Raw genomic sequence first — 15,499 nt, 5'->3', positions numbered from 1 at the left:
ATAGTCTAAGCAATTTCCCACACATGAATAGATAGGAGATCATGTCACCCTTAGTCAAAACAGTCGTGGCATAATTCCTAGATTTAGACCGGTGGTGACCTCGGGGGTCGTGGAAAGGCGTCTTCGGTTTTGAACTGTCCCATAATTCCAATACCAGACCAGCACAGAACATCCTCCACACACACAAAATCACTAGGGAATCACAGCAATAACTATCAACAGGACAGACTACCAAAACATGCTGATAATACATTCCCTCCTCTGGAAGGAGTACAAATAATATTCACTTTATTCCCTAGAGCAGGGGTCTCCAATCTCGGTCCTGGAGTTTAGCTCCAACCCCAAATAAACACACCTGACCCAGCTAAACAGTGTCTTACAAGGCATTAGCAGTTCAATTGGGGTGTTTAATTGGGGTTGGAGCTAAACTCTGCAGGACAGTGGCCCTCCAGGACCGAGATTGGAGACCCCTGCTCTAGAGGAATACACATGAAAGAGGTGCAATTCTGTAAACCAGGTGAAGTCACGGACGGTTTGACCCCTGTAACCTTAAGGTCAACTAGGAACAGATATATGGGTGACATGTTGAGGGACTCAAAATACCCAAATACCAAATTCAGAATGTGCCTGAAAAAGTTGATTAAACACTTCACAGCAAACACATGACTAAAATTATATTTGAGTCATTTATTGAATATGGAAATGATTATATAAAAACGATTATCACTGATTATAAATTGAAGAGGTCTCTTACCCAACCCTTCGGTATATTATTTCTGAACTTGAATTATCACACAAAACAATCACATCCAATCATAACCGATCATATCCAAACATAACTGATCATACCCAAACATAACTGATCATATCCAATCATAGACGATCATATCCAATCATAGCGTGAGGGAGGCCCTGCCTCTGCTTTAAGTCAATGGCGAGAGAGGAGGCGCATCTCCTTCTGTAACTTCACCTGCGGGTGTCGCTGTTGGACAGTATTACTTTATAAAAACCAGCGACTTTTACTCTTGTAAACGTCAATTTTATTAATATTTGTTTTGTATTATTTTTGTAATATTGATTATTTGGTCATCCAGTTTTTTTGTTTTGAGGAGGTACTGCCTCCTTTGCCTCCTCAGAGGAAACGTCCCGGATCACTCGTGCGGCTTCTCTCTGCTGTGGTTCCTCTCGTGTCTTTTCAGATTTCCTGACTGACTGAATCTCTTGTCACAGTGTGAACACTTGTAAGGTTTTTCTCCAGTGTGGATCCTCTCGTGTCTTTTCAGATGTCCTGACCGACTGTATCTCTTGTCACAGTGTGAACACTTGTAAGGTTTTTCTCCAGTGTGGATGCTCTGGTGTAGTTTTAAACTTCCTGCTGTAGTAAAAGTCTTCTCACACTCAAAGCACAGGTAATCTCTCACACCAGTGTGCATTTTCTCATGTATATGTAAACTTTGCAGCAGTGAGAAACTCTTTCCACACACAGAACATGAATGTGGCTTCTCCTTCGTATGAACTGTCAGGTGTGTCTTCAGGTTTGATGGACAATTAAACGTTTTTTCACACTGATCACACTTGAACGGCTTCTCTCCAGTGTGGATCCTCATGTGTTCTTTAAGGCTTGATGATCGCGAGAAACTCTTCCAACACTGATCGCATGCGTACGGCTTCTCTCCAGTATGAACTCTCATGTGACGCTCAAGACCACATTTACTTGAGAAGCTCTTCCCACACTGATCACATGTGAACGGCTTCTCTCCGCTGTGAATCCTCATGTGAACATCAAGATGTTGTTTGGTTGAGAAGCTCTTCCCACACTGATCACATGTGAACGGCTTCTCTCCGCTGTGAATCCTCATGTGAACATCAAGATGGTATTTGGTTGTGAAACTCGTTCCACACTGATCACATAAGTATGGCTTCTCTCCAGTGTGAACTCTCATGTGAACATAAAGACGTTGTTTGGTTAAGAAACTCTTTCCACACTGATCACATTCGAACGGCTTCTCTCCAGTGTGAACTCTCATGTGGCGCTCAAGATGTTTGGTTGAGAAACTCTTTCCACACTGATCACATTCGAATGGCTTCTCTCCAGTGTGAACTCTCATGTGGCGCTCAAGACGTTGTTTGGTTGAGAAACTCTTTCCACACTGATCACATTCGAACGGCTTCTCTCCAGTGTGAACTCTCATGTGGCGCTCAAGATGTTGTTTGGTTGAGAAACTCTTTCCACACTGAGTGCAGGTTTTAGATTTCTTGGCTCTTGTTTTCTTTATAAATGTCTTTTTAGTCTTTGAGCGACTCAAAGGTTTTTCTCCAGGTTTAACATAATGTTCCTCCTCCACTTCACTCAGTTCTTCACTCTCCTTGCTCTCTTCCATCACGTCTGAAATGAGATAAATAATTAAATTGAACTTTTAGTACATCAAAATTAGTACAACATTTTTTGTGAAAGGACATACAGTGAAAGACTAAATTATTAGCCCCCTATGAAAGGTTTTCCCATAGATTTTCTATTGGATTCAAGTCTGGACTTTGTGGAGGCCAGTCAAGGACTCACTTTGCTTGTTTGGAGGTAGTTCTTCACCAGAAGTCAGGTTATCATGCTGGAAGACAAAACATTGACCCAAACCAAGAATATTTTATCGGAATATTTGAAAGATTGGAGTCATCACACCGGAGACGGGTTTATTGAGGATGCCGTGTTGATGAGGCAATTATTAGATATGAATATTCAAAGATTGGAGTCATCACACGGGAGACGGGTTTATTGAGGATGCCGTGTTGATGAGGCAATTAGATAGGAATATTCAAAGATTGGAGTCATCACGCCAGAGACGGGTTTATTGAGGATGCCGTGTTGATGAGGCAATTATTAGATATGAATATTCAAAGATTGGAGTCATCACACCGGAGACGGGTTTATTGAGGATGCCGTGTTGATGAGGCAATTATTAGATATGAATATTCAAAGATTGGAGTCATCACACGGGAGACGGGTTTATTGAGGATGCCGTGTTGATGAGGCAATTATTAGATATGAATATTCAAAGATTGGAGTCATCACACGGGAGACGGGTTTATTGAGGATGCCGTGTTGATGAGGCAATTATTAGATAGGAATATTCAAAGATTGGAGTCATCACACCGGAGACGGGTTTATTGAGGATGCCGTGTTGATGAGGCAATTATTAGATATGAATATTCAAAGATTGGAGTCATCACACGGGAGACGGGTTTATTGAGGATGCCGTGTTGATGAGGCAATTATTAGATAGGAATATTCAAAGATTGGAGTCATCACACCGGAGACGGGTTTATTGAGGATGCCGTGTTGATGAGGCAATTATTAGATATGAATATTCAAAGATTGGAGTCATCACACGGGAGACGGGTTTATTGAGGATGCCGTGTTGATGAGGCAATTATTAGATAGGAATATTCAAAGATTGGAGTCATCACGCCAGAGACGGGTTTATTGAGGATGCCGTGTTGATGAGGCAATTATTAGATAGGAATATTCGAAAGATTGGAGTCATCACGCCAGAGACGGGTTTATTGAGGATGACGTGTCGATGAGGCAACTATTAGATAGGAATATTCAAAAGATCACAGTTGGCTCTAGTGACCATCTTCTTGACCATGTTCAATCCCAAACTTGGCAAAATCATTCACTAGAATCTTGGTAATTGTTCTTGTGTCTTTAGAAATCTCTCACTGTCTCTTCCAAGATTTGATACCATGCACATCCTTTTCCTCCTTTGTGAGCATTAAGAATTCTTTTTCTGAAGTCTAAACTAATTTTTTTGTCTTTTCAATGATGACAGTACATATTAGTATACTAGTTGTTTTTGCAAGATACTAATCCTCAAATTTACATGTTGGCCATTCCTCCGATGATTTCCCGTAAAACAAGATCTCTCCTAAATGATTTATGTATAACAAGAAAAGTGACAGATAAAACTGAAATGTGTTTGGGAAGCAGGAAAAATGGACATTTAGGTTCTGTTTGGGAGGGGATGCATTTAATTACAGGTCAGGATAGTAGGAAAATAAATAATAGAATTAGCTTGAACGGTTTTAGTTCAGATGCAGCTTTATCACAGGATTTTAATCATTTTTATATGAGATTTGACACGCACGATTTTAAATTAGAAATTGAGAATTTAAAAAATAAGTGTAGGATAAACAGAGATAATGTGTGTGTCTCTTTTGATGTGGGAGATGTGATAACAGTTTTTAAACAATGTAAAATCAGGAAGGCATCGGGGACTGATAATATAGGGGGTCGTTTACTTAAGGAATGTGCGGAGCAGTTAGGACCAATATTTTATGATATTTTTGCCTGGTCCCTAAAAATACAAAAAGTATCTGCACGGTGGAAGCAGTTATGGCGAGCAGCGAGGCCGAGGGACCGTGAGAGCGGGACGAGGCGGCGCTCATCAGGGTGGATGGGTGCCAGCTGCGCGTCGCCATTTTATTTTGTGTTCATTTGTTTTTGTATGTCGGCCGTGAGGGGCTGCCGCCGCCATTTTATTTTGTGTTTGTATTAAACGTGTTGAATGTTCCCCGGTTCCCGCCTCCTTCTTCCCATACGAACAAACTTTATTACAGCAGTCTACTCTGATTCCGTTGCCAAAAAAGCAGAATGCACAGTTATTCGATGATTTTAGAACTGTGGCGCTTACATCCTTAGTGATGAAATGTTTAGAAAAATTGGTTAAGAGAGAAATTATGCACAAGACTGAGAGTTCTCTAGACCCTCTTCAATTTGCGTACAGAAACAAGCGAGGCGTAGAGGATGCTGTGGCAACTCACTTACATTTTTCATCTGCCTTCAATAGCATTCAGCCACATATTTTAATTGACAAACTCATTGAAGAATTTGGGTTGGATTTTTATTTGGTAGGTTGGATTTTAGAGTTCCTTGTGCAGAGAACACAGAGAGTCAAAGTAAATGACTGTTATTCTGAATGGCTGGTGTCATCGACTGGGTCACCTCAAGGGTGTGTCCGCTCTCCTTTATTATTTATTTTGTACATGAATGCGTGCAAGAGTAGTTTTGGTAACAGGCACATATTAAAATTTGCTGACGACTCTGTAATCGTTAGCTTATTGAGTGAGGAGGATTCTACGCATGGTCCGGTGGTTGAGGATTTTACGGTTTGGTGTCAGAATGCTTTTCTAAAACTTAACGTTCTGAAAACTAAAGAGAGGACTATTGATTATAGATTGAGGGGGAAATCAATTGATGATAAGTAAATAAGTATTAATGGAGCGGGGATCCAGAGTGTTGAACAGTACAAGTATTTGGGTACTGTATTAGATTGTAAATTGACGTTTTCCGCAAATACTGATGTTCTGTGTAAGAAGGGGCAGCAAAGATTGTATTGCTTACGGAAACTGATAACATTGATGTGCATGTTTTATAGATCCTATATTGAGTCGTTTTTATCCTTTTCATTGTTGTGCTGGTTCAACTCTCTGAATGCTAAAAATAAAAACCGTATTGAGAGGATGGTAAATCAGGGAAACAAAATAACAGGGAGGAAGCAGATGACTATGGCTCAGTTATACCATAGACAGGCTTTGGGTAAAGCCGAAAACATTTTGTTAGATGATTCTCACCCCTTGTATTCTGAGTTTCATCTTCTCCCGTCTGGTAGCCAGTATAGAACTCCGCTTAGTAAAACAAATCAGTTTAAAAATGTATTTGTCCCCTCAGCTGTAAAGTTTTTAAATTCTAGGTAAATGTATTTATTGGGTATCTTTTTTCTCCTATTTTCGTGTATGTGTGTGTGACACTGTTTTATGTGTATGCTTGTTTGCTGCAACCAAATTGCCTTTGGGAAATGAGTAAAGACTGAACTGAACTGAACAAGAATTAACCTCTGAGTGGAAAACAGATAATTCCAGTCATTAGACAAATGAAATGTTATTTTGGAAAGTCAATTAGAAATGTTCAACTTGCAAGAGAAGGTTGAATTTCTTGAAATATAGTATAATTCAAACTTGCCTTGCAACAAAGTTTATATTTTAAGATGTGAGTTTAATTGCTTATTTTCTTATCTAGCTTTAATAAGTATTACTGCTTGCACATTTCTAATCGTGAAACCGTTAAAAAGGGGAAGTTCAAGCTGATTGTCGGCTGTGATAAGAGTTGTGGTTTTGTCCCTGCAAATCAAGATAAAAGAAATGTGTGTGTGTGCTTGCTGCAAAAGTTATAATAACCTTGGACATACATATTATGATAGCTGTAGTCCAAGGCAAATAGTTTATAAGGAGTTATTATATTGTGAGGACAGTCATAGCCTCTTAAAGGGTAACGTCAGTGATTTAGCTTTAAGCTTTGTATTTAAACTGGGTCATTTATGTAGAAGAAATGTGAAATTATTTTTGAATTTGGTGCCTTCTAGACTGAGAAAAGACAGAAAATGTATTTTTGTCTCATGTGGATGAAAGACAACACCTCCCAGAATGCACTTGCTTCGCTGCCCTACGAGGCCACTCCGTACACCGTCGTTTTGATCTTCATAGTATTAGTAATACATTAATTTTGTTCAGTTAGAGAATAAACACTACAATTAAAAACTGAACGTGTCTTTTCAATAAAGTGTGAGTGAGCCGAACGAAAGTCATGGCAAAGATGCAGCAGTGTCAGATCTCATTCCTCACGAAGAGCTGAGCAGAGCTGAGGGAACGTTAAGCGCCAGTCTGGCACGTTTCTGATCGCATATTGAAGCTAAACTATCACAGGAATTAATTGAAAAGTTGAAACACTCACTTTACTCTGTACAGCTCCATCTAGTGGCTGTAGTCTTTAGCCTCTGGCCAAAAAATCCTCCGATGACGCAAAAGGACGATATTTGGGTCATCTGAGGATTTTTTCTAGAAATAAAATGCATAATTCTCTTGTCTTAGGGGTATATGAGGGGGGAAAGTACCATAATTCAAATATGCTATGGAGTTTCTACTGATACAAAGCCTAATGCTAAATCACTGAAGTTACCCTTTAAGGCCCCAGGATATGTCCAAGTATAAAAAGATTTGTACAGGGTTTTTCGGGGCAGCTCTTCGGATGAAGACTTACACATAGTTTTGTTATTTTTGTAAAATTTTCATATTATTCTGAAACGTATTGTTGGAGTAAAAGCCATTCTGTGGCGATTGGAGAACACTCAACAGTGATTTTTCCTAGAGATAACTTTATTTTGTTGCAGTTTAGATATTAATATTAGCATCCTGCCCAGTGCACATGACCTCGAGATTGAGCTGGTTTAAGGACACCGCTGACCCTAAAGCAACTCCTACTCATGACATCTTTAACCTTCAGGTGAGAAGCTGTGTATGATTATTATAGGCTATGGGGATGTGTAGGATGTTTTAGGATGTTACAGCGGTATAAAAATACAACACAAACCTTAAAACCGTTAAAACTACTTCAACCTTTCTGCTAGGCTTTGGTCTGGACAAACTTATTATCTAGTTAGCATTTGTTATGTTCAATTTATGTTTTATAAAATGTTTCATAAATGCACATAGTGTGACATCATATCCTGACCGTTGCAGTGTCCAGAGAAACTGCTGAGAGCAAAACATGCTGGACGTTGAGTGACCGTGGCTTTAACTACTGTAGTTTTAAATCATCCATTATAACACTAGCATTATCTGTGTCCTACATGTTCCACTCAACCCTGTGACTTCTGACATGAGTTTCATCCTTTAAAAAAAGAGCATTTCTTAAAACTGTCACACACAGGAAGTGACATCATCTGGACCCTTCCTACAGCATGATACCCTTTCTCCATTGTCTTAGTTTTGAGACAAACTGTACAGTGTTCGCATTCATCAACCCTGTTACCAAAGTTACTGAGAGAAGAATAATCTCTATAACTATGAGTAACTTCTATAAGAGAAACTTTATCATGAATGAATGAAGAATAAACACCAACCTCTTTGTTCTTCAGGATCTTCAGTGTGTTTCATTCTGCAGGTTCTGGATCACTCGTGTTCTCACTGTCCTCTTTAATAAACTGATTTCAGCTCTTCCTGATGCGCTGATGCTCGTCTTCTGATGGGAATATTCCAGCATTTATTGATTAACTTTTGTGGGAGGAGCTTCACTGATAATGTGCTTGATGTGGGAGGAGCTTCACTGATAATGTGCTTGATGTGGGAGGAGCTTCACTGATGATGTGATTGCTGTGGGAGGAGCTTCACTGATGATGTGATTGCTCTGGGAGGAGCTTCACTGATGATGTGATTAATGTGGGAGGAGCTTCACTGATGATGTGATTGCTGTGGGAGGAGCTTCACTGATGATGTGATTGATGTGGGAGGAGCTTCACTGATGATGTGATTGATGTGGGAGGAGCTTCACTGATGATGTGATTGATGTGGGAGGAGCTTCACTGATGATGTGATTGATGTGGGATGAGCTTCACTGATGATGTAATGATTCAGCTACCACTAAATAAGAGACATTTTTGTAGATTTACTAAATGGTTTATTCTTTTGCAAAAGAAGAGTCAACAGTCACACAGCCATCATCAATGTCTCCAGACTAAACTCTCAGTCCCTTCTTCTTCCCTCTCTAAGCTCAATGTCAGCATTCGGATTCTTCTGTAGTTTTCCACACATGTTGCCTGATCAATTATGACGGATGGCCGAATTGTAGTGTCAAAAAAGACAGAAGCCCTCTGATGCAGGCAAGATAAGGGAAACACTGCACAAATGCTCTTCTTATTTAGTATTTCTGTCTTGTTTCTAGTCTAAATATCAAAAAATTCTTAAACCAAGATGCATTTACTAGATAAGTAAATTATATTTTTTCTTAAGTGAGTTTATGCTTAAAACAAGCCAAATTATCTGCCAATGGGGTGAGAAAAATAATCTTGTTTCTGATTGAAATCTTGTTTCTTGTTTCTCACCCCATTTGACAGATAATTGTGCTAGTTTTAAGCTAAAACTCACTTCATTTAGATTTTTTTCCCCGGGAAACAAGGAAAAAATGATCTAATGTCATTTTACTAGTAAATACATCTTGATTTAGGAATTGTTTTGATGTTTGGACTGGACACAAGAAAAAATGACTTAATAAGAAGAGCATTTTCTGCAGTGTAAAGACAGAGGTAAAGTGGTGTAATGAATGAACAGTTGATTTAATTGCATAGTAGTAAAATACTAATGTACGCTAATTAATTCCAGTTTTACTTTAAACTATATGCCAGCAGCTGTTCTGGGTTCTCCAGTGGATTTTGTCAAAAAGAATCATATCTGTTTTTTTAAACGCATGTAATATCACTTTTTTAATAGCCTAATGTTTTTACTCTATAGTTGTGCAGTTTTAAGGGGACATATGGACATTTTAAAATGTATTTGCCGAAATTAGTAATGATATTTATATACAGGTTTATTTAAAATAGCAACATTTTATGTAAATTTCACATTAAATATCTATATTTCTCAGTTTAATTCATGGTGAAAACATGAATGTGCATATTAGTGGAAGTTTGCTGCATCTACTGGAAAACAAACACTTTTGCTAGTTCTCAATAGTTTGTGCATGAATGCAGATGCAATCACTTGTTATTTGTGTTTAGGCTGTAATGTGGCATAGGTGCTATTTTTGTATAGTTTAACTATCATCAGCCTTTTAAAAAAATTAAATAATATCATGAACATAATGACGGGGTAGAATGGACTGGACATCATATAAAACAATAAAAATTAAAAAACATCAATGCATTAAAAAAATAAAACAGTACCAGTGTTTCCGCAACTTAGACTGAAAACATGTAGTGCTAAATCTGATACAAGGGCCACCAAGTAAAATCTTGCCTAGGGCAGCAAATTGGTCAGGGCCGGCCCTGTGACTGGAATAATGTGTTTGTAAGAGCAAACAGTCAGAATAAAGTGAGATGATCTGCTGATGATCCTGAATGTCTTGTTGAATGAGTGTTGATAGTCTGAGGCTCATCAATATTAACAGAGCTGCTGAAAAGACTCTTTATTTCATCTCAATAGTTCCTGTTTTCACCTCATTTATTATGATGATGTCTTCACATCTCCTGTAAATTCACACTTAACACTCATTTCATTCACTCTAAAAACCGCAATTAATAAAATGTTGAAAAAAAACATATTCACCTAATTTTCTTGTGCTTAGTTAAGAAGACATATTATATTAAGTCAGCAGAAATATATTTGAAAAATATTGAGTTAATGGATATTTTCAAATCCAATTAACATTAGGATTGCAAATGTTGACTGGACTAAAAAACTCAAATCCAGTCAATATTTTATAAAATATTAAGGTCAACGCAATATTTTACACACAATATCTACGGTATGGATTTTGTTTGTGCTGTTGAACACATTGGCTGTTAGAAACATTTGATAATATATCAAAACAACATCTGTGAAATTAGATGTATTTTCAATGTTTTGTTTATGATGGTATCTGCATTATGATGAGAATATGGATCCTTCATCACTTTATACATATTACATATTTTATATAAATATATAGTTCGTTAACATATGTAGTTAATTGTTGAATTAAATCTGCCTAATTTTAATGAATAAATACGTAAAAGAGCTCATTTGATTTCGCGGAAGGATCTGTATTGATTGTTTGACTTTGCGGAAGGATTGTTACAGGTCGAAGGACTTTGCGCAGTTCGCGGGTTTCACCAGGAGAAGACAGCACAGAGCAGCAATTCTGAGGGTGCAAGTTCATGCGTCAGGTAAGTGGTAATAATTCAATAGCAGGCAAAATGTGTCGATAAAAGTGTACAACATTTTTCATGTTATTTGTGTGGATATTTAACGTTAGAAGCGTTTTGTAAGTTATATATCCAAGGGAAATGGGGATGGTCTACGTCAAGCTACGGAATAAATGCTCATATAAAACTAACGTTAACGTTAATTATTTTAGTTAAAAATGTACAAAGTTGAACATATTCGATGTTTTCGTATTTATCAGCATTTTAGAAGTTATGTCCAATGTCAATGAGAGCGAACGTTATTTACGTTACGTTAACGTGGTCTTTAACCGTGTAAGTAATGTTGTGAGATCTGGTATTTATCTCAGGTCCTGATTAACCCTAATGTGGCGTTCACACCGGACGCGATTCGCGCGAATAATTGAACATTTTGAGTTTACTCGCTTCATTCGCGCGTGAAATTCGATTGTGACAACTACACAACAGACGCGAATTCGCGTCATGGGAGGGGCTTCTGCCCTATATGAGCCTATATGAGTCTATATGAATCTATATGATCCTATATGAGTCTATATGAGCCTATATGAGCCTATATGAGTCTATATGAGCCTATATGAGCCTAAATGAGCCTATATGAGCCTATATGAGCCTATATGAGTCTATATGAGCCTATATGAGTCTATATGAGCCTATATGAGCCTATATTAGCCTATATGAGTCTATATGAGTCTATATGAGCCTATATGAGCCTATATGAGTCTATATGAGCCTATATGAGCCCTATATGACCCTATATGAGCCTAGATGAGCCTATATGAGTCTATATGAGTCTATATGAGCCTATATGAGCCTATATGAGCCTATATGAGTCTATATGAGCCTATATGAGCCCTATATGACCCTATATGAGCCTATATGAGCCTATATGAGTCTATGAGTCTATATGAGTCTATATGAGCCTATATGAGCCTATATGAGCCCTATATGACCCTATATGAGCCTATATGATATGAGTCTATATGAGCCTATATGAGCCTATATGAGCCAGCTCGTCTCGGTCACTTGACATCTTTTTTGTAAAAAATACTACTATTAATGTGTGACAAAACGTAGTTTAAAAACTTTTTCAGGCGATAATATAGTTGTTTAAAGCTCAAATCTGTGGTTAATTTATAAAAAGAGCCTATTTGAGCATTTTATCTGGCGTTTTCGGAGTTGTGAGATCCAGGCGATCAGTGGCATTCCGCGCTCGTTTACCCGGCGAGACCCGCCTTTCCTCGGCTAGTCCTCCTCACATTTGCCGCTGCTCTGGCTCTTTTTTTCTGCTCCAGTCTCGTTGTGAAATGGCTGACATAGATTTTGTTGAGAGGGTAACTCACTTTCTTCCAAGCAAGATCCTTTTTATTCCTGTTCCTGTTCCTGTTCATTTTTGTTGGGATTTCTGTCTCCGCTTGTAAATGCGTCACTACTAGAGCAAGCTCGTGATTGGTTAACGTAGCGCGAAATATCCGCCAAAGTTCCGATTTTTCAACTTGAGCGATTCAATTGCGCCGCCTCATGTGCGCGAATCGCGCCGCAGAATGCCATTTCGCGTGTCTGCATTGACTTAACATGTAAACATGTAAATCACTTGCGCAAATCACGTCCTGTGTGAACGCAGCATTAGAATACAATAATAATAACTGCAACTAAGTAGTCTTGTGCTGTCAGGTCAGAATTAGGTCTAAACCTTCACTGCCGTGTTTAATTTATACAAGTAATCTAGGTGTATGACCCCATTACCCTTTATTGAACAATACAAAATCAATAATCAGTCAATAACCACTTGAATGAATTCATGCTTACCCTCCAGCAGATTCTCTCATGGATGGTTGTTGGCCTTGTAAGATGTACTAGAATGCTCTTTCTATTCTTTTAGAACTGTCCTCATAAGCTGAAGTAAAAACTGAACAGTATTTTGTCTTTATAAAATAAAAATGTATTTAAACAAAAGATAAAAAAAATACTGGTTACACAATGATTAATATTTGTTACAGATTATAATACTTCAGTTTATCCAATCTCACCAGGGCCGTCCTGTATGAGTGGACCAATACACAGGCTAATACCTTGTATGCAGTTCAAAGCAATAGATGTAAAAAAATAACTTGTTCTCATCCGAGCAATTCAAGTTAAAATAATACAGCAGAGCAATTTGAGCAAATACTCGTAGAGAACTTATTTCTCCACAAGGATGCACTTATCAAACAAATCAAATGATGCACAACCAAGAAACAAAAGACGGGTATTTATACAGAATCGTTTACATTCGTCTCAATGCAGTTTCTTTGGGTTTTTCCAGAGGAACTGAAACTGCTGACCGGCTGTCAGTTGTCTTGTGTCACCCCGACAGAGGATGCTGGTTTCTTCATTCTTTGCCATATTTGGATTAGGGTCTTGTCTCATGTGTGTGCGTGTGTATGTATCTGGAAGTGTATTTGTAAGTTCACAATACCTTTCAATATTTATATAAGAATCCTCTCTTACAGTAATAAAACTTAATTTAGTGTTAAACTATAAAACAATAATGTGTTTTAGATTTAATCTCAGCATGTTTTTGTGTTACAGCCTTTCTCATTATAGGCCAAGGGCATTAGAGCTGCAAGCAGATTTACTGAAACATGTCAAATGCGCTCGTTTTCAAGCGGGATGAATTCTGAACAGCGTAAGAGAAAGAAAGCCATTTCGCATGGGGGTTCTCAAACAGGTCTTAGGTGATACTCAGAATTCTTTACTCTTTTCATTAAAGTGCCAGATGAAGGGTTGTGAGACACTTTTTATTTTAAGTAAATAACTGTGACCCCAAAAAACGATTGGACCCCGACCACAAAATTCCTAATTTCCCATTTCTTAGTAATTTTACACGCATATAAGGTACATTATTTTTAAACAATTATGTATATATATGTTACAATATATATATAGGGTAAAAATAATTGTTTCAAACTTTCAACTTTAGTCACACATGCAAGTAAATTATTAATATTGATAATATGTTTAAACATATTATACACTTCTAATATGTTTGGTAACACTAGCATTAGTTAACCAACAATGAATGAACAATACTTCTACAGGATTTACTCATGATAGTTCATGTTAATCTCAACATTTTCAGATCCAGAGTTGTGTGTGTTAGCATTAGGTAATGCACTGTGAATGGACTGTTAATAAACACAAACATTTTATTACTAACATTAACAAAGGTTATTGCTCTGTTTGTGTGTGTCTTCTATTGCCTAGCAAAATAATATAACTTGTTGATGAAAATAATATGAGAACAATAAAAGTGCTTGTTAATAATAACGCTTCTGTGTTTTTGAAAAAAAAGTTTAATATTACAGTAATAGTAAAATCTTTAATATAAGTCTGTTTCAAATAACGTTGCTGTTTGAGAGCGTGCACTGAAGCTGATCACCGGTACAATGAAGCGCTGTGGGTTATTAATGAATGAACAATTATAAAATGAAGAGCTTAGAAGGTTAATTAACAACCAAACGCATCATATATGAGAACTATCAGATATTTATACAAAATAAATACATTCAAACTTTTTTTTGCACAAATTCACGCACAGGTGAACTAAGTTACACAGTCAGAAGGCCTATAACTCCTGTCATCCCTGTTTGAGAGCACTCGCTGAAACTGAAGATGATCACCGGTACAATGAAGCGCTGCGGGTTAACTCAACCAAACGCATCCTATATGAGATTATACAGGTGCTGGTCATATAATTAGAATATCATCAAAAAGTTGATTTATTCACTAATTCCATTCAAAAAGTGAAACTTGTATATTATATTAATTCATTACGAAGGGAAGGAAAAGATGTGGTAGAAAAAAAGTGTACAAGCAATAGGGATAACCGCACTCTAGAGAGAATTGTGAAACAAAACCCATTCAAAAATGTGGGGGAGATTAACAAAGAGTGGACTGGAGCTAGAGTTAGTGCTTTAAGAACCACTGCGCACAAACGTATGCAAGACATGGGTTTCAGCTGTCACACTCTTGAACAACAGAAGCGTCAAAAGCGTCTCGTCTAGACAAAAAAGACTGGACTGCTGCTGAGTGCTCCAAAGTTATGTTCTCTGATGAAAGTAAATTTTGCATTTCCTTTGGAAATCAGGTCCCAGAGTCTGGAGGAAGAGAAGAGAGGCACACAATCCACGTTGCTAAAGGTCCAGTGTAAAGTTTCCACAGTCAGTGATGGTTTGGGGTGCCATGTCATCCGCTGGTGTTGGTCCGCTGTGTTTCTGAGGTCCAAGGTCAAAGCAGCCGTATACCAGGAAGTTTTAGAGCACTTCAAGCTTCCTGCTGCTGACCAACTTTATGGAGATGCAGATTTCATTTTCCAACAGAACTTGCACACAGTGCCAAAGCAACCAGTACCTGGTTTAAGGACCATGGTATCCCGGTTCTTAATTGGCCAGCAAACTCGGCTGACCTTAACTCCATAGAAAATCTTTGGGGTATTGTGAAGAGGAAGATGCGATACACCAGACCCAACAATGCAGAAGAGCTGAAGGCCACTATCAGAGTAACCTGGGCTCTCATAACACCTGAGCAGAGCCACAGACTGATGGACTCATGCCACACCGCATCGCTGCAGTAATTCAGGCAAAACCAGCCCCAACTAAGTATTGAGTGCTGGACATGCTCATACTTTTCAGTTGGCCAAGATTTCTAAAAATCCTTTCTTTGTATTGGTCTTTAGTAATATTCAAATTTTCTGA

At 38.0% G+C, this 15,499-nt stretch overlaps 1 protein-coding gene across 1 annotated transcript; it reads right to left on the bottom strand.

Moving 5' to 3' along the window:
• Nucleotides 1-668: 668 nt before the first annotated feature.
• Nucleotides 669-12,995, bottom strand: LOC307132269 (uncharacterized protein). Its single transcript, XM_079826456.1, has 3 exons — nt 12,573-12,995; nt 7,953-8,469; nt 669-2,386 (listed from the first exon to the last, which is right to left on the bottom strand). Exons 2-3 carry the CDS (start codon nt 7,984-7,986, stop codon nt 1,152-1,154), a joined length of 1,269 nt encoding a protein of 422 aa, XP_079682582.1. The 5' UTR covers nt 7,987-8,469; nt 12,573-12,995; the 3' UTR covers nt 669-1,151.
• Between the last annotated feature and the right edge of the window lie 2,504 nt (nt 12,996-15,499).

Source organism: Gobio gobio, assembly GCF_949357685.1.
Source record: "Gobio gobio genome assembly, chromosome: 1".
In the NCBI taxonomy this organism is placed as follows: Eukaryota; Metazoa; Chordata; class Actinopteri; order Cypriniformes; family Gobionidae; genus Gobio; species Gobio gobio.
Note: the sequence above shows the minus strand (reverse complement) of the source record. Positions and strands in the feature narration are given on the sequence as shown.